At 30.5% G+C, this 26,770-nt stretch overlaps 1 protein-coding gene across 3 annotated transcripts; it reads left to right on the top strand.

Annotated features, from left to right (window-relative positions):
• Window positions 1-17,378: 17,378 nt before the first annotated feature.
• Window positions 17,379-23,293, top strand: LOC107416373 (disease resistance protein RUN1-like). Of its 3 annotated transcripts, none has more exons than XM_060816189.1 (6): window positions 17,379-18,312; window positions 18,783-18,857; window positions 19,600-20,716; window positions 21,359-21,649; window positions 21,764-22,480; window positions 22,580-23,293. In XM_060816189.1, the coding sequence occupies exons 1-6, from the start codon at window positions 17,816-17,818 to the stop codon at window positions 23,051-23,053; spliced, it is 3,171 nt and encodes a 1,056-aa protein (XP_060672172.1). In that variant the 5' UTR covers window positions 17,379-17,815; the 3' UTR covers window positions 23,054-23,293. The 3 variants fall into 3 exon arrangements, with proteins under 3 accessions (XP_060672172.1, XP_048327423.2, XP_060672173.1); XM_048471466.2 differs by having other exon boundaries at window positions 18,762-18,857; XM_060816190.1 differs by having other exon boundaries at window positions 18,221-18,312; window positions 18,743-18,857.
• Window positions 23,294-26,770: the final 3,477 nt, after the last annotated feature.

The following is a 26,770-nucleotide window of genomic DNA, read 5'->3' as shown; positions in this document are numbered from 1 at the left end:
CAAGATCCGTCTTTCTCATCATACAGGAAAACAAATATGGATGTGATTTTATTTTATTTTATTTTATTTTATTTTTTGATGATAACAAATATGGATATGATTGAAACTTGATTCTCATCAAGTGTGAACGGACCACTATGACTATGACTTTCCAGTTTCCACATTCGAAGCCTTCATTACAACAGGCGAATTGAAGGTTTCTTTTTATTTTAATTTTAATTTTTTTAATTTAACTATTATTTATTGTTATTTCACTGTAGCAATATTAGCCAATTTTTTCCAAGAGCATCTGCAGAGAAACTTTCTAAAATAAAGAACATATTTTTTTTTATAATAAAGAGTAATGTTTTGAAATAAATAGTGAAGTTTTATTACATCTTCTAAAAGTACTATTTATTTTTATTGTTTTTGTGAACATTTATTTCTTGACTTCTAATTTATCTTTCTCTTTATGTAAATTATGTATTAAATGTTATAACAATCATATTGAAACATGCAGTGAGTGAAATGAAATCAATGTAATATTAAAATAAAAAATAGATTTGACTTTTTATATTTAGAAAATCAAACCTCATTAAATTAAAATAAAGAGTCTTTAATTTTTATTTTTATTTTTAAGATTTAGCTTTTTAAAATAAATAATATGATAAATTCAAAAAATTCATTGGAAATGCTCTAACTACAATTTTTTGTTATTTCACTGAAGCAATATTGGCAATACCCCACAAGCTTGTTTTAGCCCCCCCCCCCCCCCCCCCCCCCAAAAAAAATATAAAAAAAGGAGGTACCCACAAGCCTGATAATCCATGCAACTACTCGCATTTAAACTCATACGCGTTTTAATGCAGTGCATGAACAATGAACATGAAGCATCTTGGAAGTCAGAAGTTAAAAAATAAAAATACAAATAAAAAAAGGGTCAATCTTTCAACTATTCTTTATTTATTTTTGGCTGAAACAATATTCTTTTACATATTTTACAATGCAATAATGCCAAGTTAATATATCATATTTATAATAATGGCAAATTAATATATCATATTTATATGCATATTTTCCATGCCAAGTCAAAAGTTGCAGATACATGAACATATCTTATTAATGTGTCTATTTAATTATCCTCATATAGAACCCATAACCTCTTGCCTATATATATGTATATATATATATATGTATGTATGTGTTTTTTAGGGAGCTATTTCCCAGCTGTTGATATTGATATTAAAAATTGTACCTACATAATCATATAAAAATTTAAATGCTTATATTTAAGGTTTACTTTCCCATATTATATTTTTAATATTAAAAAATAAAAAATGACAAAAAAGATTAGCATATTAAACCAAATAAAATATATTTGTTTATGTAAATTTCACGTTTATTGTCCATTTTATTTTTATTTTTTTTGATAAACTAAGAGATAGTTCATAAGAAATCATATTTATATATGTATTGTATGTGTCTTATTGTAGAACTAAATACTAAACATTAACACCTATAAGATCAACCATTTTATATTTTATTTTAGAAAATAGACTCATCTTAATTAAACAACATATAATACTATGAAGTCAACGTAAAAATATGATATATATATATATATATATATATATATATATATATATATATATATATATATATATATATATATATATATATATAATTATATAATTTTGATATGATAAAGATGTCATAGAGATGAAAATTTAAAACTAGGATTTTCTAAATGATAAATTATATCATTCATGTTGGTTGCAATATAGAAAAAAAGAAATTAATTATCAAAAGTTCTAAAAACATATTTAACCAAATCTTTACAATATTACTAGTAGATTTTACTAAAATATGACGAATTGTTACTTTTTCTGATTTTATTTGTAAAAAATCAAAATATATTTAAATGGGATGAGATATAATTCAGATATTATGACATGTCATATGGAAAAAAAAAAAAAACAATTAGTAAATGATTTAAAACATTCAAACATTTGATTACATCACTCTCTTTCAGCGGCTCTTGAAAAGAAAATGGAGATGATTCAATCATTCAAGAGGAAACCATCATTGAGGCCATGATGACTAGAACTGTTTTGATGAAATTATTTTTTAAAAACTTTTTTTTTTTATCAAATTATAATTTAACCACTCAAACTTAAAAATATCTCCTTCCCTTGCTGGCTATATATATGCTCACCAACTAGTCTCTAGTATGTTATTGTAAACGAAATGAAATAAGTTGAGTAATCAAACATAGAGTTAAATGTGTTTTAATTAATATTACCTGCCCATTAATTTTCTATTTAAGTTTATATCCATATAAAATATCTTTCAGTCTATATTCTAAATTTACAAGTATTAAACACAACAAAATGTTATGATAAATCCAACTTCTCTCATGTGGCTTCAAGTTTGTAAGCTCAATTTGATATACAAAATATACAAAGAGAAGACAATTTTTTAAACTCATAAAAATATTATTAAAATAAAATATAGCCCAATAACATATATATGCATACGTCTTGGCAAAAAGCAAAGATTTCCAAATACGGACAAAATCAAAACGTGTGGGGACTCAAAAAGGAGGCGGCTCCATGGTTAACCAGACGCGGTTATTGATGAATGGTGAGTTTGAAATCACAAACTTATGCTTATATATACTAGATTAATAGAGTAACAGTAACTTTTTACTAGGCAATGCAATCCAGATTATGTAATAAAACGTATTACACAGATTCTATCATATATGATGGGATGTAGAAGTAGATTTACACGTCCATTATTGCACACCTTATAATTAGGTGTGTTACTTTAATAAAACAAAGAGAATATTTCATTTTTTTTTTTTAACGTTTGCATTAATGACAATTTAATTTCTAAATTTTAAAAATTACAACAAACATATTTTCATAATTAAGGAGTGTAAATAATAGTAATCGAAAATATGTGGATGAAAAATAAAGAAGATATAAATGAAATTTGAGAGAAAATTGATGATATTTTAAAATAAAAAGTATTAAATTACATTTAAATCAAACTTGATTAGGATAGATGTATGAAATTAACCTCAGAATAAAATTTTATAGAATGGCTAGCTATCAGTTGTGTGGATGGTTGCAATTTATAAACTTTACAGATTTAGTATTTTTCAGTAATCTTGTAAATAATTGCCATGATTAGGATTCAAAGGCCAATTCTTATTATATTTAGATATAAATTTGAACATTTCGAGGCAATTTTTTTATTGGTATAAATATATTTGACAAATATATGGAAAAGCTTTGAATATGATAAAGAGTGCCTGAAACGTCTATTAACAAAAACTAAACTTGGCTAAAACGTCCATTAAAAATGCAATGGAGGTAGTAAAAGAAGTAATTGTCAATTTGAATGTCAAACAAAAACATTACTTTTGAGGCTGAAAATATCATATCTACAAATTATATAAGCTGTGGATAATGTCCACGCATAAAGATTTTTTTTTTTTTTTAATAAACACACATAAAGAAATTGATATATATATATATATATACAAATTTAATTAATATGTTGAGAATATAGATTCAATCTTACGTGGGAACCTAATTAAGTGGCAAATGTATAGAATCACTTTATATTTTAACTAATAATAATTAGGATCTGTTTGGTAATGTTTTGTGAAATGAAAATGAAAATTTTAAGTAACATTTTTAGAATTGAGAATGCATCTGGCAGTGTTTTATAAATAATATTTTGAAAATAAAAAGATGTCATGCATAAATATTGAAAATGACCGACAAAAATATTTATATATGTGTAATATTAATATTTTGGTAAATAATGTCAACTAATTATCATTATCTATAACCATTCAAGAAAAATTTCATTCCAAATAATAATAAATCATTTTGTGCTTATTGATATCAATAAATTTAATCTTTGGAGTTCAATTTCGGCTTTTAATTTTATAATTTGCATATCCAAAACCCACCCAAAGAAAATAAAATTCAAGTTTATGACATAGAGTACTACATAGCTATATAATACTTTTTTCATCATATAACCTGCCAAGCCAACCTTCAAGGTTTATAACAAAAACAATTTCTTTTACAGCTAACACAAAATCACATTTTTTTCTTCTTTTGGTGAATTAACACATATCACACTTTTTTGGACTTTAAATATGACTTTTATTTTCTAATCTAAAGTATCAAAGAATGCGTTCTTTTTTCTTTTTTTTTTCTTTTTTTTTTTTTTGGTTGTAAATGAATATAAAGAATGCATTGGTTGATCAAGTACATCGACTACTATTTACAAAAAGAGCAAAAAATGAAGTGCACAACATCGTTTTGTGCTCGAATTTTTTTTATCCCGTGTTTTCAGTATTTTTTAAATGCGATAAAAAAAAATAATACCTTTTGATCAAGTGTTAGTATTTTCAGTAATGAGATGATCAGATCCATATATATTACCTTTTTAATTATTATTTTGACTTTTTAATTATTATTCTGATGTAGTAAGGACCAAAGATATAGTAAGGATTTTATGATAAAAACATTTTATTTGATAAGATATTTCATTTAAATAATATCATCTCATTTAAATATTATCTTGATTGTTTTAACTAACTCTAATAAGAAAACTAATAACTTATCGAATTTGCATAAGATTCATCTTTAATAAATGATTGATTTTTTTTTAAAATTTAGGAACCATTTCGTAACATAGTTAGTTTTTGTTTTTTATTTATTTCTAATTAAGTATATCTAATTTGCTTAACTTTAGTTTGTCATAATTAGAATTTATTAGCCATCTAAATTAAGTACAAAATTGAAGGAAAAAAATATAAATACAAAATTAAATGCAACTTTTTGTGTTGTTTTTAATTTTTGTTTTGATTTTTTTATCCATTTAAGTTTATAGTGATTTAAATATCTAATAAACTATAATTTAAATTACACATAATTAGGTAAAAAAATTATAAAAAAAAAGAGAAAAAAATAGCCATACTTAATAAATAATTTTATTTTTTTATAAGACAATTAAAAATGAGAAATGTGATTTACCATTTAAAATGTTTTCAGTGTAAGGTGCTCGTGTCATTAGCGTATCAAAATATTTTTAATCATATGTGAAAAGGAGAAAGAAAAGAAGGACAAAGCAGAATGGATGGAAAGCGAAGGTAATAATTGAGAGCCAACAAAGTGATGGTACGGAGTAATTGAGAGCTTGACACTGATTGCTAGCTGGCTGTCTTTTTGTCCGGAACTTGAAAAAGTAATTTAATTGAATCCATTATGGAACTGCCATCATCAAGCAATAGTAGAAGAATTTGGGAACCACGAAGAATATGAATTGGGAATTTTTTTAGCTAGTCAAAATTAGTGGTGGGGTACTAGCTGTCCTTTCAAACTCTTACCACAAACCAAAAAATACAGATCAAGTAGAATTGGATGGAGCTGTCTTTCAGCAGGGTTCTTAATGAAAATCTTTTGAATTAAATGTTTTTTACTTTATTTAATTTTTTTTTTTTGTGAATTTTATGGGGTTTGCCAAAGTATCTTATAGCCAAGGCTTGCTTTTTTTTTTTTGGGCATTGGTGATTCCTTTTTTTTTAACGTGTTTTGCACATCTAATTTTGATTTTTTTAGACATTTTTAACTCCCAAATTTGTTTTCCTTTTCACTGTTAATCTTTTGTCCATTTTTCATTTAACATTCTATTAAATATAAGGGATTAAGTGCAAATTTGACATAGTAATTGAACATTGAATGCAAAAAGCACTAAAAAAGCAAATATATCTATATATATATGTATAGTTTTGAAGAGAAATTATTTTTCCAAAATTTATAGTTAGTTAAAAATACAATGAATTATTTCTATTTTATAGAAAATTATGATAAAAGATTTGAATATTTTTTAAAATAAAAACCATAAATAATACTTTTGTAAAAAAATCTATGTAATTAAACTATATTTTAAAAATTTTATTCTTAAAGCCATTTGTCATCTTTGTCCAAAAAAAAAAAGCCATTTGTCATCTATTATTTTTTTTCACTTCATTTTAATTAAAAATTTATTAAAAAAAATTATATATGTAGTGTTTTAGTTTTAATTTATATCCTCTTAAATAAATTTTCAAATTACAATATTAAGTTCAATTATTTTAAACATTGTTATGTATGAAAAATATATTTTAATAATTTCATAAGTTGTAAAATTTTTAATTTTAAATTATTTTTGGAAAAAAATCTTACAAATTTTTTTTAAAACAAAAATATCTTTTTCAATTTTTTAAAAAATTATAAATAAAAATTTATTGTGTTTTTAAATAATTATTAACTTAAAATATTTAATTTAAAAAAATATTTTTTAAATATGAAGTCTCATAATTATATCGAATTTGAACTTTGGTTTTTCCTACTTGACAAAATTTTGGGTTGAAAATGAGCAAAGGATAACAGAGCAAAAGAAACCAAATTTGCAGTTAGAAATGCTTAAAAAATGTATTTGAACTAAGTTGTGCAAAGCGCACTAAAAACAAGGGACTACGAGTGCCAAAAAACCCTTATAAGTAATAATGTTTTGACGTCGGCTACATCTCCAGCATTTTGCGGTAACATAATCATGTTTTTCCTGGCTATTTCAGTTACCACGCAAAATCATCTCTCTGGTAATTAGGCCTTCGAGCTACATGTATCCTTGCCCTCTCTTCCACTTGCAAGAATGACAGAATCTTGTTCATCAACCTCTGCTTCTTCTTCTAAGCCTCGAATCGAATATGCAGTGTTTTTGAGTTTTAGAGGTGAAGAAACCCGCAACAGTTTTACAAGTCATCTTTATAAAGCTCTCTGTGATAAAGGAATTTACACCTTCAAAGATAATCAACTTCCAAGAGGCCAATCCATTTCTCCAGAATTGTTGAAAGCCATCGAGAGCTCACAATGTTCGGTCATCTACTATTTTTTTTCACTTCATTTTAATTAAAAATTTATTAAAAAAAATTATATATGTAGTGTTTTAATTTATATCCTCTTAAATAAATTTTGAAATTACAATATTAAGTTCAATTTTTTTAAACATTGTTATGTATGAAAAATATATTTTAAAAATTTCATAAGTTGTAAAATTTTTAATTTTAAATTATTTTTGGAAAAAAATCTTACAAATTTTTTTTTTAAAAAAAATATCTTTTTCAATTTTAAAAAAAATTATAAATAAAAATTTATTGTGTTTTTAAATAATTATTAACTTAAAATATTTAATTTAAAGAAAATATTTTTTAAATATGAAGTCTCATAATTATATCGAATTTGAACTTTGGTTTTTCCTACTTGACAAAATTTTGGGTTGAAAATGAGCGGTTAGAAATGCTTAAAAAATGTATTTGAACCAAGTTGTGCAAAGCGCACTAAAAACAAGGGACTACAAGTGCCAAAAAACCCTTATAAGTAATAATGTTTTGACGTCGGCTACATCTCCAGCATTTTGCGGTAACATAATTACAAACATCTTTTTTTTTTTTTTTTCTTTTTTAATTTGTTTTATTTAAACATCCATTTGGAAATGTATATAAAGAACCATACTGACATTTAATTTGGTGATGTATGTTATTATTGGGAAATGTCTTGATTAATATTTTTGATTATGCACTTCTAATTCAAGTGTTTCAAGGCAAGCTACAGAATCCGCTATTAAATAGTCAGGAGGAGCTGAATGCGACCTACCATTTTTCCATTCCACTTCTGAAGAACCCTAAGATATTATCTTGTGTTTCACAAGTTTTTGGTGGAAAAAATGTGATCACCACCATTGGTGGCAAGGGTCTTTTTCACTTTATCTTTTCTCTTTGCAAAGTCTGGATCTAAGCAAACTGTAATCTTGTAGGTGGTGTTTCAATCAACCATCCAAGCTTAAGTTACCTTGATGTGACATTTTGTTTCAATTTAAAATCCATTAGGAACAGAGCTTCCACCTAGCTTAAAAATGGTATGGATGGGTAAATTTACTTCATTGGACACCTTTCTTCATCCATTTAACGACCAATACAATTTGTACGGACTGCTTTGAATTGGTAAGGAGGCGAGGCAGCATAAAGACAGCATTTACATCAATGAAAAGGTACCTTCAGATCTCTCTGCCTCACGCCTTTGTATCCACAGTTGTTAATGCCTAATATTTATTAGACATGATGATTCTTTTTCAATGTTGATAGAATCCTCCTAATCCAAGTAGAACATTTGATATGGTTCTTCGTGGAAATGAAATTCCTTCAAAGTTCACAAGTCAAATTTTGGGGCTTTCAATAAATTTACAATTACATCTAAATTGATGTGACACCAATTGGAGAGATTTCACTTTGTGTCTCTCCTATACTGTGAATGTCCGCGTATCTCATAAATTTACTAAAAATGAAGTGCGATAAATTACATAAATAATAACTAAAATAATTTAAATAAGTTTTTTTTTTTTCAGTAAATTTACATAAATATGAAGTGTTACCCCTTTTTTTTTTTTTTTTTTTTTCCTAACTTTACAAGAAATCCTTGATATTTGATTCATTACATCTACGGTATAATTATTTAAAAAATAAAAAAGAAAAAAAATGAAAAGAAGGAAGTGGCAACTTTCATTTTTCATATATTATTTCATCAAATTTTTTTACGAGAACAATTCAATGGTAAAAACTATTGTTTTTTGAGAAGATGATCCAAATAAAAAATTTTCAACAATATAAAAAATACATATTATTCCATCAAAAGAGAAAGAGAATATAAATAAATATATAGAATACTATTACACTAGCTAGGTTATGGAAATAATTCTATAAATTGGAATTAATGACAAATGGTGCAATTCTAGAGGGGGAAAAAAAATACAAAAACCAAAAGAAAACAAAAAAATTGTGACGCTGTGCCTCCATTAATTGGCAGCGGAAAGGCCTATAAAAGCCATTCATAGCCCTACCAAATTATGGGAAAAAAAAAAGAATAAAATAAAATAAAATAAAATAAAAACAAAAACAAAAAACAAAAAGAAACTAGGTCTGACAACTTGTTATCATGTTAAATCGTATTCGTATTATGTTATATTGTGTTCATGTGGAATTAAGTAAAACTAAATATGATCCGTAATAAATCCAAATCCATTCCATAAGTTATCGTGTAACCCATCACTCAATCTGTTAACCCATTAATGATAAATACAAATTAGACAATTTAAATTTCACTTACCATTAAAATAATAAAATAATATTTTTTTTAAAAAAATACAAAATTTCTTTTTTGTTTTTAGATTTTTTAAAAATTAAACTAAAAAAAAACAAATTAATACATGTTTAACAATAAATAAAGTAATTTTAATATCATAAAACTTATATAATTATCAAAATATCTCTCTTTAATGAGTTTAATGGGTTTATTATGTTTATCGTATTTTACCTGTTAATTTTTTAGATTTTATTGGATGACACTGATACAATCCGATACGATATTGTCAATCCAAATCTGTAAATTATCATATGCGTTCATGTCGTGTTATCATATCATGTAAGATTTTACCAGGTCTAAAAGAAACCAAACCAAAAATAAGTAAATAAATAAATAACAAAACATAAAGGGTGTAAGACTGTGCAGCGGAGAGGCCTATATGGGCCATTCATAGCCCAATGAGACGTCCGAGTCCAGAGTTTTTATGAGGTGGGGTCCATAGCTATAAAGGCCAGCTAATGTGTTTGAGCCCATTAGACTATTTCCTTTTTTTTTTTAAATAAAAACAAAATTTAATTTTTATTTTCTTACTTTTTTGACGAAGATTTTGATTGAAAGATATTATTCCCATGCTAGCAATGTCAAAAATAATAAAACAATGGCTATCTTTGTTAACAACTGAATTATTGGCCATTAGAATTAGTATTAATTTGTGTTTGGAAGCAAGAATTGAAGGCGGGATAGTTGAGAGTGATTCCAAAGCTGCAGTGGATTTTGTAAATACAATGGATGTTAATTTGGGAGCCTTGGTCGATATGAATATCATATGTTTTGGTTGTGACGTAAGAATCAATGGACTAGACTGGGGATTCGGATTCAAGTAGTATTCTATGCACAACGTGCAGGGATCTTTTTTATCACATTTGGTTATTGTAGACAACAATGGCCGGATTAAGTTTTCATTAAAAACCAATAACTTTAATCATGAAAAGTACAAAAATGTGTGCTTTGGAAAGTGTGGTGCCTGTTTGGTGTATGAGAAGATTTGAACCGACTTGCAAGTGAATGCATTGAATTTCCTGAGGGGGATGTGGATTTCTTTTGCAGGATTAGGAGAGGAATGTATTTACCACATGCTTCACCTTTTTATGGTTTTTAGACTCAAATATAATTATCAACTTTGTTTGTATAATGAGTTTTGGTTTGAAATCCATAGACTATGTTAAAAGAAACTACACAAATATGTCCGTTGGAGTTTGTGGTGTGAGTTTGGTATAAAAGCAAGACATAGAAGACTTGAACAGAACTATGTGAGAGGAAACTGCAATTGTATTTGAATTTCTTGATGAGCATGTGGATTAGTTTCTTTTGCAGAATGAGGAATATTAGAGGCTTAACAAACTAACTTCATCTTTTCTTTCTTCTTAGCTCCAAATTTTAAACATTAAATTTGTTTGTATTATGTGCAGATTTGTTAGTAAATTAATTAGCAAACAATGTTAATCTAGACAAATTAAGATAATGTAGGGTTGCTAAGATTATTTTATATCTTAAATACTACTGAATGGTTTGTGAGTACATTGAATTTTCCACAGAATAATTTTCATCAAACAGTTGCACCGTGAACTTTTCAGGTTGGATCAATAAGAATTCGGATCACCAACTCTAACATTAATGTTTTTATATATCGAAAGACAAAGTAAGATGCTTGACAAATAATGCTTAGAATATGCACCAAGTTAAAAGTTTCTACAAAACCATATACCTATTTATTCTCCAACTAGGAGGCAAACCATTAACGCAATCTTGCTTGGTTAATGGTGAATGTTAATTAAAAAGAAATACGTTCACAGAATTAAGTTTACAAATGATGATGATCATTAGCATCTAAGCATAGGACCGAGAAGTGGTATGAAACTTGGTGTTGATTTTCTCCACTTGTCACGTAGTGCCAAAATTGCGCTTTTTTTATTTATTTTTATTTTTTTAAGACAAAGATTAACTATAGTGGTTAGAAATATGTAACAGATATATTATCACAGAAATGTATCATGAAGGTGTATGGAAGTGTTCATCACTAGAAATTTTTTCTCTTGTGGAAATATAAAATTGTTTTTATTTTTTTTATTTTATTAATTTGTGGGCCTTGGTAGTTTAATGAGAGTCCAACTATTAAAGAAATTCTTTTAGGGTATTGTTATGAAGTTATTTTATGTAAGTAAGGTTAGCAGTTGGCATAAACATGTTTTTTCTTTGGTTAGTCTTGTAAACTGAAATAGAGCATTTTTAACAAGGTGGCATCAGAGATGCATGAATAGTATCCATGAATAGTATATGCATGAACAGTATCCATAAACAGTAGCTACGTAAATAGTATCCATAAACAGTATTTGCATGAGCAGTACCCGTAAACAGTATTTGCATAAACAGTGTCCATGATAAAAAAAAATGGTCAATAACGGTATGATTCTCTTCCAAGTTCCAACACTTAACAAGAATAACTATGACAACTGGGGTATCAAGAGCAAGGCTCTCCTTGGCACCCAAAATGTGTGGGAGATAGTGGAGAAAGGTTACACCGAAACAGAGAATAAAGTTAGTCTATCTCAAAATCAAAGAGATAGTTTGAAAGACTCAAGAGAGAGAGAGAAGAAAGCTCTTTACCTAATCTATCAAGGATTAGATGATAATGTGTTTGAGAAGGTCTTGGAAGCCAAGTTGGCTAAAGAAGCATGGGAGAAGCTTCGAAACTCCTACAAGGGAGCCGATCCAATCAAGAAGGTACAGCTTCAAACCTTAAAAACCAAGTTTGAAACGCTGCATATGAAGGAAGGAGAGATCATATCTGATTATTTTTCTAGAGTTTTGATGGTGACTAATCAATTATAGAGGAATGGTGAAAAGTTAGATGATGTTAAAATCATGGAGAAAATTCTTAGATCGTTAGATTCAAAGTTTGATCATATCGTCGTCATCATTGAAGAAATAAAAGACTTGGAAGCTATGACATTGGAGCAGCTCTTGGGTTCGTTGCAAGCCTATGAAGAAAAGAAAAGGAAGAAGGAAGGAATAGTGGAGCAACTATTCAAGGCCCGAATTGATGGAGCTCAAGAAGAATGCAGCGGTGGTCACAATGATTGTAGCCATCAAGGATGAGACCGTGTGCGAGGACGTGGCCTCAGGCAAGGACCTAGACGGGGTTGGAAATTTGGTGATGATCACATCAACAATTTTCAAAGAGGAAGAGGTTTTATCAGAGGCCATGAGAGAGGAAATTCAGAACCAAGGTATGATAAGTCCCAAGTGAAATGCTATAAATGTGGAAGATTTGGTCATTATGCGTCCGATGTAGAACTCCTGGTCATAACAAAATTGAAGAGGAAGCCAATTATGTCGAAGAAAAAGTTCAAGAAGAGGGTACGTTATTGCTGGCTTACAAGGACAGTGAAAAAAGTGAAGACAACACATGGTACCTAGATACTGGTGCAAGTAATCATATGTGCAGCAAAAATATAACACCCCGTCCCGAAGTACATCAGAATTTTTGCACGTTGACCGAGGTTGATCATTGACCGAGTGGGTCAAAATTTTGACTTTTTGTTCCAGATAGAATTTTTACGTTGGTTGAGGCATCGTTGCGGAATACGCATCGATCTGAGTTCATAGACTAGTAGCACGATGAAAATGGAGCTACCGTTTGAAAGTTATGAGCAAGACAGCTTGACATCCAAACTGTCTAAGGGGTGCCCGAGTTGACTTTTTGTTCGTGTAAAGTGGAGCTTTGACTCATGCATGGTTGTGAAGTACTCATCGCTATGAGTTCATAAACTAATGGCACGTCCGATTTGGATATGTGGTTTGAAAGTTATAGACCTACAAACTTTTTTGAATACCGTAATATTTTAATATTATTTTTGAATATATAAGCAGGGTATGTGCCACATGTCAAAATCTAGCCAACTCGTGAGTGCACAGTGACACCCACAGGAGGCATTTTGATTGGGCAAATGGTTGTGTGGGGCATGTGAGGAGTGAGGTGGAGGAGAGAGAAAGATGAGGGAGAAAGAGATGAGAGAGAGTCACCACTGATCCATCCTTTTCTGGCCACCCCCAATCAACACGCGCTAGACCAACCGTCTCTAATAGCCCAGACCACCCGCATGAGATATTGTCCATTTTGGGTCCAGCCTGCACGATTTTGTCAAAACGCGTCTCAATGGTTAGGGGTCTCACCCCTTCACCTGCCAGTCCCACTGGCTAACCTGGGCCTCAAGGCCCAATCAAGATATTATCCGCTTTGGAAGCTAGGTGGTGAGCCCAATCATACCCCTCGCGGTTTTACTTCCCTCATGGGAATGCATCTCAAGGGAAATGTATCCACACCCATTTATATGGCATGCTTCATTCCCCTTTCCAACCTATGTGGGATCTCACACCGTCGATTAGCCAAAAATTACGGCCAACCGACCGTCGATGCTCCCGAATCAAGGTGATTTCAGATGGCAGCGTCGATTCTTTCTCCAGTCAATTTCTCTGAAACCAGACCTACGTTTGCCTGAATGTCAGTTCCATTGAGTCACCTGTCCCCCAATCTACCTTTCCACCAAGAATCACGGCCATGGCCACCGAATGCGCCACCGGTGGTGATTGTTTCCGGTGACCACGATGGCTCATCGGAAAACTTGATTCCAACGAGTTCCTATTCACACCGCCCATCCTCTTCCACTAATTCTGACCCCCTGAACTTAGATTTGAGGTCGGTTTCCTCCAACTCGCAGCTGTTTATGAGATCCGAAGATCTAAAGACCGAAACATTTCCGGTGAGATTCCGGCCACCTCGGGTCCGATCTCTGAAAGGTAATGGTCAATTCTTAATCCTCGTGTTGTAAGCTTTGTTTGGGTATATTATTCGCGAATTTTAGTTACCGTTTATGTTATCTCCCCTAGATATCATGTGTTGTTTATCAGAATAAAATATTAATTTATTTGACCTTGTGTAATATTGTTGTTTTAGGAGCACGTGTGAATTGTAGAATCAATCCTATGGAGGATCTTGGTTGAATTGTGTGCATGAGATGAGTGACCCACCTTCAAACTTAATTTTGGGTGTTTAATTATATGTATTTTATGATAATTGATTATTTGAAATGTAATATTTCATGTGTTAATTGTTTAGTAAATTATAATTGAAATTTTATGCCAAAATTGAAGGAGATTAAATTATTGGTGTATTATACATATTTTGGGTTTTAAGAATTTTCTTGAATTTGAGGTTTAATTTAATAATCATTGAATTTTGTTGTTGGAATATTTCATAATTAAATATTTGAGAACTATGTTTTATGTATTTGGTATTAAGAGAAATTCTATCTAGAATTATATTGCCAATTTACAATAATTTTTAATGTGTTTTGGTGCAAAAATATACTTGGGAATTTAAAGGAATTGTGGGCTTAAATTCTTTTAATCATTGTTGTTTAATTGAATTTATTATGCATAATCAAGGTGTTTTATTAAATTAATTGTCCTTGAATTTTATATGAATTTTAACATTATTTTGACATAGTGGTTTTAAGGATTTTAAAAAAAATATTGGTTTAAGTCATGGTGCTTTCAAAATATTTATTTATGCACTTAAAACACTATCTAATTGATTTTATAGTGTTGGAAAAATTATATATTTATGCGATGGATTTATGATGAAGATTTAAGAGAATGTGGATTTGAAAAATGGTATAATTCCTATGGTGAATTTTGGAAAATTGGGTATTTTAATAATAAATTTAGATATTTGTTTTAGATGCACTCATACAGTACTGATGTTCTGTACTATATATGTGGATAAGCGCGCAAATTGTAATGTTTCCCGTGAGTTGCCATTGGATCGAGGACAGACAAGTTTGATATTGGCCATAGTCGTCCCCCTCCATGGTCGGGATAACAGTTTAAGCAACGGTATTGTCAGGATGCCGAAGCGATCGTATGCAAGTTTCTCTCTTTAACCTCCCGCTAGACGGTGCTCGGGACGCTTGGTATCGTAGGACATCACTGGTATAAAGTATGGTGCGTCAAGTATTTTTCAGATATAAATTTCAAATCCTAAAGTTTTAAAATCATATTTAAATAAAGTGTATTTAATTTGTTTTATCACTTACTTCTAATTAGTATTTTTCTAAAATGTATTTAATGATGATTTTCAATAAGTATTTAATTGATATTTTTAAAAATGCATTTCACTGTGATTTTGCCATTTAAATTGATTAAATGATTTAAAATGGTTTTTAAATGTTTTCAATGTATATATTGAGCTCTAAATTAGTATTTGTATTTTATGTGCGTTCCAAATTATTGCATTCCATTTAATTTAATATTGCCTTGATTATTTTTAATGTAAATTTATTATGATTTTGCTTATTTTATTTATGCCATTTTGTATACAATTTAATAATTGTTATTAAAATTATTCATGTTTCTTATTATACATTCTAGATATTTAATTTAATGTATTTTATTTATAATTTATTTAATTAATTATTCCTTGATTTTTGGGATACAATTATTGGATTTTGTGAAAATGTTTTAAAAGGGGAACTTTTCCAACTGAGTGAACTGTAAGGGTTTTGAGAGAAAATAATATTTCAACTACTTATTATTTACTTGATTATTTATTATTAATTAATAAAGTTCATCTTATCGTTACATGATTATTATAACTATTATAATTATGTAGTAGATTGTGTCATTCACTGAGATGATTAGCATCTTATGTTTTTAAATTTCATTTCCTTAGACCCAGGTTAGTAGATGTTGATTGTCCGAAGGCGAGTTTGATGTCTTGTTCATTGCCGAAAGTTCAAGGAGCCTTACTTTTCTTCGCTATCTTGTATTGTTTCTTTTATTCTTTGTTGTATTAAATTTCTTATTTAATTGTATCTTGGTAATGCTCTGTATACTATCTTGGACGTTTATTTATTAATTATGCATTGATTTCCTATTATTCATTTGAAGTGCTGTAAATTTATGGAATTAAATTGTAGTAAGGTGGGAGGAATAAGGTGGTATATACAGAAGTGTGTTTTTAGTGCAGAGAATTTGTGGTAAATCCAATCCTTAGGGGAAGTTTTGCCGGATTTTCCATTGGAGGGTTCGGTAGGGTTTTTCTAGGATTAGAACTTGTCTAGGGTTCCGATGAAAAATTTTGGACGGATCCTGACAAAAAAGGACATGTTTGCCGAGTTTAAGAAGGAGAAGACTAAGGAATTCGAAATGACCGGTATTGGGCTCATGTGTTATTATCTCGACATTGAAGTGAAGCAAGAAGATAAAGGTATCCTAATTACTCAAGAAGGTTATGCAAAAGAGGTACTTAAGAAGTTTAAGATAGATGATGCAAATCTGGTTGGTACACCAATAGAATGTGGAGTCAAGTTATCAAAGCATGAGGAAGGAGAAAAGGTGGATCCAACATTTTTTAAGAGCTTGGTTGGAAGTTTTAAATACTTGACATGTACAAGGCCGGATACTTTCTATGAGTTGTTTATTTTATTTTATTAATATATGGGCCTTGGTAGTTTAATAAGAGTCCAATTATTAAAAGAAATTCTTTTAGGGTATTGTTATGAAGTTATTTTACGTAAGTAGGGTTAGCAGGGATAAATATACTTTTTTCTTGGGTTAGTCTTGTAAGCTGAAACAGAGCATTTTAATAAAACAGAGCATTTGTTTTTTTCCTTCTGTTTTGCTGTTTTAACATCTCCAACCAAACTGGACGCTAACGATTCTCGATCTGTTCTAACACAGCAGGTTGGTCCCTTTTGTATTTAATTATTTTCACCAAGCTTAAAGGGAATATAATTAGCATCTATACCTCACCCTATTATATTATTTTCATTGAATCAATGAATTTGAATATTGTGCCAATAATTGACCTAACACGCTTTCTTAATTTCTATCTTGATTTCTTTTTTATTTTCCTAGAAGGCTCCCACATTACTCTGCGTGTCAGGTTTCATTGGACATTAGGAAATGTAAAGATGAAATTCGTGCCAATAATTGACAAAACACACTTTTTAATTTCGACTTTTTTTTTTTTTTTTTTGGTTCGTTTTCCTGGAAGATTCCCTCATTAGACTTTACACAAAACGCGTGAAGGTGGAAAAAATAAATGACCAAACACGCTTTCTAAATTTAATTTTTATCTTTTTCGCCTTTTCCTGGAAGGCTCCCATAACAGACTTTAGATGAAGCAAGTCAATGCTAAATAGAAAAAAACAATTGAAGTTGGAATGGTATACCAGGTCCAGATCCAAGCTTTTTAATTAGGTGTTATTTGCATTATTCCTATTTACATCCTGGCTAGTCAGTCCAATTGCTTAGCAAATTTCATCTCTCTGATAATTAGGCCCTTTTGAGTTTGCTTGTCCTCTCTTCCACTTACAAGGATAGAAGAATCTTGTTCAACAATCTCTGCTTCTTCTTCCTCTTCTTGTTGTTCAGTGAAAAGATCAAAACTTTCAGGTGTTATTTGCATTCTTGTTTCTTGGCTATTTCAGTTACCACGCAAAATCATCTCTCTGATAATTAGGCCCTTCGAGCTATATGTATCCTTGCCCTCTCTTCCACTTGCAAGAATGAAAACATCTTATTCATCGGCCTCTGATTCTTCTTCTTCTTCTTCTAAGCCTCGAATCGAATATGAAGTGTTTTTGAGTTTTAGAGGCGAAGACACCCGCAAGAAGTTTATAAGTCATCTCTATAAAGCTCTTTGTGACAAAGGAATTCACACCTTCAAAGATAATCTACTTCCAAGAGGCCAACCCATTTCCTCAGAATTGTTGAAAGCCATTGAGAGATCACAATGTTCGGTCATCGTTCTCTCTGAAAACTATGCTTCTTCCTCTTGGTGTTTGGATGAACTTGTCAAGATTCTTGAATGCATGAGGGACTATAAACAGATTGTTCTACCAATTTTCTACCTTGTAGATCCATCTGATGTGCGGAAGCAAAAAGGAACTATCGGGGAAGCATTCAAGAGACATGAATCAAGTTACAGCACAGAAAAGGTTCAAAGTTGGAGGGATGCTTTCACCCAAGTTGCCAAGCTATCTGAAGATGCTTTACATGATGGGTAAACAATATATACCTCCTTTTCCTTTTAACTTCTAATCTTCAAATGACTTATATATACATATATGAAGGATTATTATTTGTTGTTACTTTATTACGGGAACAATATTATGCAAAAGTTAAAAATATACATTAACACAAAATGAGAAGAAATTTTAAATATTTTTATATTTTTACTTTTCTCTTGTAAGAATTTCAATTTCCATTTAGTTGATTCCTATTAAATTTCGAACGCATTGTTTGAGTAATTGATTTCTACCTTGATGATATTATCATCGTTGTAATTGAAATTTTTGTTTTAATACATACACAATCATATTGGTTTTTGTTCTTTTGGGAGATATACTGAGACACATGGTGAGATGATGACACGTGTTAAGGAGTCATCTTAATACAAAATTAGAACTTAATTAAAAATTTATTTGGTGAAGTCATGACTTGTCGTTTCAGCAAGCATGTGTTCCATTACAGCACAGAAAAGATTCAAAGTTGGAGGGATGCTTTAACCGAAGTCGCAAATCTATCTGGAGATCCTTTACATGATGGGTAAAGACCTCCTTTTCCTCTTATCTACTTCTGTCTCTTTTTCCATTCTAATCTTCAAATTATATATATATATGTTGGGGAACAATATTATGCAAAAGTTAAAAATATACATTAACATTGAAATTTTAAATAGTTTAATATTTTTACTTTTCTTTTGTAAGAATTCCAATTTCTATATAGTTGATTCCTATTAAACTTCGAACACATTGTATGAGTAATTGATTTATGCTTTCATTATTATAGTATTTTTTTTGAACAAATTATCTACTTTACAAACTATCCAAAACATCTTTATTTTCTATAATTCGAATTCATGCCCTATAGACATATATAAGTATGCTTAACCAACCCGCTTCATTGCATTAATTATCATAGTTGTAATTGAAATTTTTGTTTCAGTAAATACATAATCATATAGGTTTTTGTTCTTTTGGAAGATATATGGTTAGGTGATGACAAGTGTTAAGGAGTTACCTTAATACATAATTACAACTTAATTAAAAATTTATTTGGTGAAGTGATGACTTGCCGTTTTAACATACCTGTCATCCATTATATAATATGAGAAATAATTAACAAAATACAAAATTCTATGCAAATTCATATATATACATATATATATATATATATATATATATATATATATATATATATATATATATATATATATATAATTAGAGTAATTACATTTATAAACTTGGCTTTCACTTAATTACTATAGTTTCCATGTTTGAATTTTAAGGGACGAAGCACAATTTATTCAAATGTTCATTCAAGAGGTATCAAGACAACTAAAAAAATCTGAGGAAGATTTTGATATTTCAGAAGACCTTTTTGGCATGGATTCACGACTGAAGAAATTGAATAATTTTGTTTGTACTTCATCATCAAATGATGTCCGCTTTATTGGAATTTGTGAGATGGGTGGTATAGGGAAGACAACTCTTGCCCGAACTTATCATGAATGGAAGTCTTCTAAATTTGATAGCAGCAGTTTTCTTGCAAATATTAGAGAAGTTTGTGAAAAGAAAGAAGATGGCCTTGTGCATTTGCAAAATGATCTGCTTTCTGATACTCTAAATGGTTTTCCTAAAGAAATAAGGGATGTTGATGATGGAAAAAGAATTATAAGGAAGAGATTATGCCAGAAAAAAGTTCTTATTATTCTTGATGATGTGAGCGAATTGGATCAATTAGAAGCCTTAGCTGGGAAAGCTAATTGGTTTGGCTCTGGAAGTAGAATACTTATAACAACTAGAGATGAAAGTTTGCTTACAAGTACATATAAAGAGTGTGAAATATATAGACCCGAGCATTTAAATTATAATGAAGGTCTTCAACTGTTTTCCTGGAAAGCATTCAAAAGTATTCATCCTCCGGAGAATTACACAGAGCTGTCGAAACAAGTGATGGAATATGCGAAGGGTCTTGCATTAGCTCTAAAAGTACTAGGTTCCTTTTTATGTCACAAAAATATAAAGGAATGGAAAGATGCTTTGCAAAGACTGAAGAAGTATCCAGAGAAGAAGATTACTAAAGTACTTCAAATAACTTTTGACGCTCTTAGTGAAGCAGAGCAAAGTATTTTTCTAGATATTGCATGTTTCTTCAATGGATTTGATAGAAATAGAGTTATTGAAATTATGGATATCTGTGGTCTCTATCCAACAATAGGGATAAAAATTCTTGTTGATAAATCTCTCCTACAAGATGATCCTACTCATGAAAGGCTTCGGATGCATGACTTACTGCAAGAAATGGGCATGGAAATTGTACGAGAAAAATATCGCGATCAACCAGGAAGATGGAGTAGGTTATGGAAATGTGAAGATTTATATCAAGTTTTAAATAATAACACAGTAAGAAGCTTGCTGAATGAAACTATTGATTTTTGACATTTTTATTTCATATGCAACACATCAATTCCATTAATTTAGTTTTGGTGGAATTTTATAAGATCGGATATTATTTAAGCCCTTTTCAAGTGCCATGCAAATATAGAAATTTCTTTTTATTTTTTGGTCAGGTATGCATATAGTTACCAACATGTTTTTACAAGTTACCTGCATGATCGTATATATATATATATATAGATTGAAAAATCTTATATATATTGTGTTTCACTTTTGTGTTTTGATCTCGACTATTAGGGAACGGAAGAAGTTGAAGCTATACCATGTCATTTCATAAACTTACCAGAGATAATAAGTTGGAAAGCCTTGTCAAATAATATGAAGAAACTAAAGATTTCTCATTTTATTGACTTGCATTATAGAATGAAAGTTCTCTTACCTCTGCATATCTTTCTAATGAGTTCATTTTTATTAAATACAAGGCTGAAACAAAATGCTTTTAAGCCCTTTTTTTGGATCTGCTCATTTAAGCCCTTTTAATTTGCATGTTAGAGTTACCCAACATGCTTTTGTATGTGTGTGTTTTATGTAGCTGAAAGAACTCTAGTTTATCTTGCCTCGTTGTGTTTTTTGATCTCAAACTACCAGGGCACAGAAGAAGTGGAAGCCATAGTATGTCGTTATGGAAAAAGCAAATTCCGTTTTGAAGCCTTGTCAAATATGAAGAAGCTGAGATTGCTCAATATTTCTTCTCCGTACGGGAACTGTCCTTTACCGTTTGGTGATTCACCACCAGCAAATCTTTCTAATGAGTTACGGATTCTTCGTTGGGATCTATTTCCTTTCACAAGTTTTCCATCAAGTTTCCAACCAAATCAACTTGTTGTGCTGAGTTTGAGACGTAGCCAGATAAAACAACTATGGAACAATACTATCAAGGTACAACTAGAACCTCTTTTATGTTAATTAATCTATTTGGAGATTTACAATATCTATATATTAATGAATTCTTGCTCTTTCTTTCTTTTTCTTTTTTTTTTGGGGATATCACAGCCTTTATACAATTTGAAATTCATTGACCTAAGTTTTTCGGAGAATATTAGTGAGTTGGAAGACTTCAAGGTGGTTCCAAATCTAGAGAAATTGATTCTTAAGGGCTGTCCTAAACTGGTGAAGATTGACCAATCCATCAAAAGTCTTACGAGGCTTACTTTACTGGACCTGACTGATTGCCATCATCCAGAAAGTCTTCCAACAAGCATAACTGGTTTGAAATCTCTTAAAACTCTTCGACTTGGTAGTAATAATATGAGGCCTTATCTGCGCCGGGATGTTCTAAGAGATAGAGATAGGGCTATGCTCAGTACCATTGTTGGCGGAGACTTTAATTCTTTGAGAACATTGGATCTAACTCTTGCCCGTCTTGGGGATGGAGTATTTCCTGAAGATTTTGGTTGCTTAGCTTCTTTAGAAGAGTTAAACCTCTCGTCAAACAAATTTTCCAGCCTACCTTCCAGTTTGAATCAACTTTCCAAGCTTAGGATTCTAGATTTGAGGCTTTGTGAAAGTCTAAAATCAGTGGGACCAGATCTTCCACCTAGCTTAGAATTGGTAAATGTTGATAAATGTACTTCGCTGGAAACCTTTCTCGATCCATCGAATGACCAATGCAACTTGAATTGTTCTGCAACTTGTCGGGAATGCTTTAACATGGTAAAGAGGCAAGGCAGCAAAAGGACAGCGTTTGCATTACTGAAAAGATACCTTCAGGTCTCTCTCTACGTCTCTTTAGATTTGTAAGTGTTAATTTGTGTTTGCATTTAATGCTTACTATTATTAAACATGATGGTTCTTCTTCAATGTTCACAGAATCCACCTAATCCAAGCAGAGGACTTGATATTTTACTTCCTGGAAATGAGATTCCACCGTGGTTCACTAATCGAAGTTCAGGGACATCGATAAGTATCCAACTAGATCCAAATTGGTGCAACAGTAAGTGGAGGGGTCTCGCTTTGTCACTGTGCATTTTTGAGACAGATTGGATTGGTAATTGTTGGTGTGATGTGAAAATCGATGGACGAGACTGGGGACATGGACTCTTGAAGTCGCCTTTTCGTGGAGGTCCACGGGGACATCACCTGTGGCTATCGTATTTGCCTAGTGATATCTACTTCCGTACCGAATGGCAGAACACTTGCAGTAGAATTGAGTTTTCGTTTAAATCCTATTATTCTGATTTTCAAACAAAACGAATCGAGCTCTTCGGAGAGTGTGGTGCCCGTTTGATATATGAGAAAGACATAGAAGATTTGAACAGAACTGCGAACGAGTGGATTGAATAATAATTTTCTGATGCAAAAGCCGAAGAATGGATTTACTACATGCTTGACCTTTTGCAAAATTATCAAATTTGTTTGTGTTGTGTAAATATTGCATATCAGCTATTGTTAACTATCAATACTATTGCATTTTGTGTATCATTCTTCTTATTTCTTGTTTTTGTGAAAGAAATTGTTTTTATTTTTTCATTGTAAATGGAGCATTCCGCTGGTTCGCTAATTGACAAAGACATGTTGGAAACACTTTTTTTTTTTTTTTTTTTTTTTTTTTTTTTGTGGGGGGTTGGGTTTTAAATACCAAGTGAAACACTGCATTTGACAAAGTCCTGATAAATGTATTTATATAATTCAATCTGTTGCTCAACCTCACTGTTGACTAAAGAATAGACAAAATTTGTCTTCATCTTCAATGGAAGCTTCCCCATTAAGGAGTTATCATTAAATTAAGGATTCTGATGAAACTAGTTTATAAATATTTATTAAAATTTAGGGATTTGGAAAAAGTCAACAACATGTAAAGCCGGAATTGGAAATCAAAAGCTTTTTAAGAACATAGTGGCAGAACAGTTTCCGTTTAAAACTGGTTAATTTTAACGATGGAAACTACAAAAATATTTTCTTTGGAGTTTGTACTGTTCGTTTGGTAAATGAGCAAGACATGAAATGATTTGAACTAAACCACCAACGAGTGCATTGAATTTCCTGATGAGAATGTTTATGCATTCTTTTGCAGGATGAGGAGAAAGAATGGATTTTCAATTTTTTTTTTTTTTTTTTTTTTAGACTTAACATAAAATTATTAAATTTGTTGTTTTATGTGTAAATATTTCTTATGAACCGTTTTTAACTGTCAATGCTGCATTGTGTATGTTATTTTATTTATTTATTTATTTTTAAATTTTGATACAACTTGTTTTAGCTCTCCTGGTCGTTAGTGACAATAACCGGGCAAGAAGGCTACACATTTCTTTTCTGAAAGTCAAATTGACAATAGACTAGCCTTATTTTTTTTTGTTTTTATTATTTTCAACCGAACAGGCGAAGAAATGAGAATTTTTATGAAATATTTTTGATAAAGGGAAAACTTTCTGGCTTCAAAGTTAGAGAATGCATAATCTTAACTCCTATGAAATCCCCCTCTAATTGAAGCTTCATTAGCTTACTAAAAGGGAAGTTAAACATCACATCTGCCTAATTTCCTGATAAATGAACTTATATAATTCAATAATTGGTTGCTCTGGCTCTCACTGTGCACTAATGAATTAACTAACCATTCTTTATGTTTCCATGGAAGTATTTATTATAAATTAAATGGATACAACGAAAATTTACATTGTTTACCAGAAATTATGAATTGGATTCTCCCACTAAGGGTAGGTTGTTTTAGATAAGAAGAATGAAAAAAATGTCAAACACGTGTAAAGCTGGAGTTATATCATGTCTACGTGCGATTATAAGTTTTCAAGAGTTATTTGCATCCCTATACTTCTTAGTCAACATATAATTTGGCCTGTGAGTTGTATCAGTATATCAGTCTCTAGCCTTTTTCCGAGTTAGCAGAATGAATAGAGCTTGTTCATTAGTCAGTACTTCTTTTTATTCTTCCTCTAACCCTCAAACAAAATATGATGTGTTTTTGAGTCTTAGAGGCAAAGACACCCGCAACACTTCTACCAGTCATCTCTATGCATCTCTTTCTCAGAAAGGAATTAACACCTTCTTAGATGATGATAAACTTGAGAAAGGCAAATCCATTTCTCCAGAATTGTTGAAAGCCATTGAAGATTCAAGCTGTTCGATCATTGTTCTGTCCAACAACTATGCTTCTTGGGTTTGGTGTTTAGATGAATTTGTCAAAATTCTTGAATGCATTAAGGCCTGTGCGCAAAATTTTCTACCAATTTTCTATCATGTGCATCCATCTCATGCGCGGAAGCAGATTGGAAGTTTTAGAAAAGCATTCCTAAGACATGAACAAATTTTTAGTCAGCTTAAAAAAGGTGCAGAGTTTGGAGGGATGCATTAACAGAAGTTGCCAATCTTGCTGGATGGCATTCACATGATAGCTAAACACTTCTTGTCCTTGATTCTTCTATCTTTTTCGGTCTTTTTCCCCTTTTTGATCTATGTATGGAGATTCAAATACTAAAAACCTTTACGGTGGAGTGACCAACTCATGGCACTTGCCACCACATCATATCTCTCGTTATAATTTGGAATAGTTTCTAGGAGTATATTACAATTATATTTAGTACTTAAATTGAGCAACTTCATAAATTTTATAAATTTTTCTCACTATGGTTTTACTATTTGAATTTCAAAGGGATGAAGCAAAATTTGTACAGGACTTCATTGGAGAAGTATCAAGTAAACTTGATGTTGCACCGTTAAACATTTCGAAGGAACCGGTTAAGATGGATTTATGACCAGAGAAACTAATCTTATATGTTTCTACTTCATCACTAGATGATGTTCACTTCGTTGGAATTTGTGGAATGGGTGGAATAGGGAAGTAAACTCTTGCCAAATCTTATTATGATTTGATGTATTCTTAATTCAAAGGAAGCAGTTTTCTTGCAAATGTTAGAGAAGTTTGGGAAAAGAAAGAAAATGGTCTTGTCATTTGCAAAATCTTCTTCTTTCAGACATTCTAAATGGGGAACATGAAATAAGGGATGTTCATAAAGGAATGGACACCATAAAAAGAAGATTACACCATAAAAAAGTTCTTACTGTCATTGATGAAGTGGACAAATTGGAGCAATCAAAAGCATTGGCTGAGAAAGATAACTGGTTCTGTTCTGGAAGCAGAATAATTGTCACAACTAGAGATGTAAGTTTGCTTCAAAGGACATACAAAGAATGCATAATCTACAGAGTTGAGCAATTAGACTATAGTGAAAGTCTTCAACTACTTTCTTGGAAAGCCTTCAAAAGTATTCAGCCTTCAAAGGATTAGACAGAGCTATCTGAACAAGTGATTGTTTTGCAAATTGTCTTCCATTAGCTCCAGAAGTGCTAGGTTCCTTTTTATGAGCGAAAAACATAAACGAATGGAAAAGTGCTTTGGATAGACTAAAGGGGCATCCAAAAAAGGAGATTGTTAAAGTACTTAAAACAACTGTTGATGGACTTGAGGAAACAGAGAAAAGTATTTTCTTAGATATTGCTTCCATTGTATTTTCTTAGATATTGCTTTCTTCTTCAATGGATATGATAAAGATTTTATTATGGAAATTATGGATAGCTGCGGTTTCTTTACAGAAATTGGGATAAGAATTCTTATTGATATATATATCTTCTACATGTTTCTCATGATAACAGACTTTGGATGCATGATTTATTGCAAGAGATGGGAGGAGAAATTGTTCAAGAAAATAGCCGCAATGAACCATGAAGACAAAGTAGGTTATGGAATGTTTTAGAGTATAACATGGTAAGAGCCTTACCAATATAAAATCATGATTTTTGAGATTAATTTGCATTTTATAGTACCTCTAATATATATAAATTTATGTATGCTATAATTTTGAGGGGACCAGATTTTAAGTATGCTATTAGGTGACTTGATTTTATATTATTTAATACAAGCAGTAATAAAATGCATTCAAACCCTTTTATCATTTGGAGTGTATAGAGTACATACGTGTTGTTTCTTAAAATCAACTCTTACATATTCAGTTCCACTTATGTTTTGATCTTAACTATTAGGGAACGAAA

The sequence above is a fragment of the Ziziphus jujuba genome, chromosome 4 (assembly GCF_031755915.1).
Source record: "Ziziphus jujuba cultivar Dongzao chromosome 4, ASM3175591v1".
NCBI classification, from domain to species: domain Eukaryota; kingdom Viridiplantae; phylum Streptophyta; class Magnoliopsida; order Rosales; family Rhamnaceae; genus Ziziphus; species Ziziphus jujuba.
This window is presented reverse-complemented; position numbering and strand designations above follow the sequence as displayed.

Excerpts from the sequence above, each read along its gene's own strand:
- LOC107416373 (XM_048471466.2), top strand. The coding sequence starts at position 17,816 with ATGAAAACATCTTATTCATCGGCCTCTGATTCTTCTTCTTCTTCTTCT. Across the intron at positions 18,313-18,761 it reads GAAGATGCTTTACATGATGG|CAAGCATGTGTTCCATTACA; the intron begins GTAAACAATATA and ends TTGTCGTTTCAG. Across the intron at positions 18,858-19,599 it reads GGAGATCCTTTACATGATGG|GGACGAAGCACAATTTATTC; the intron begins GTAAAGACCTCC and ends TTGAATTTTAAG.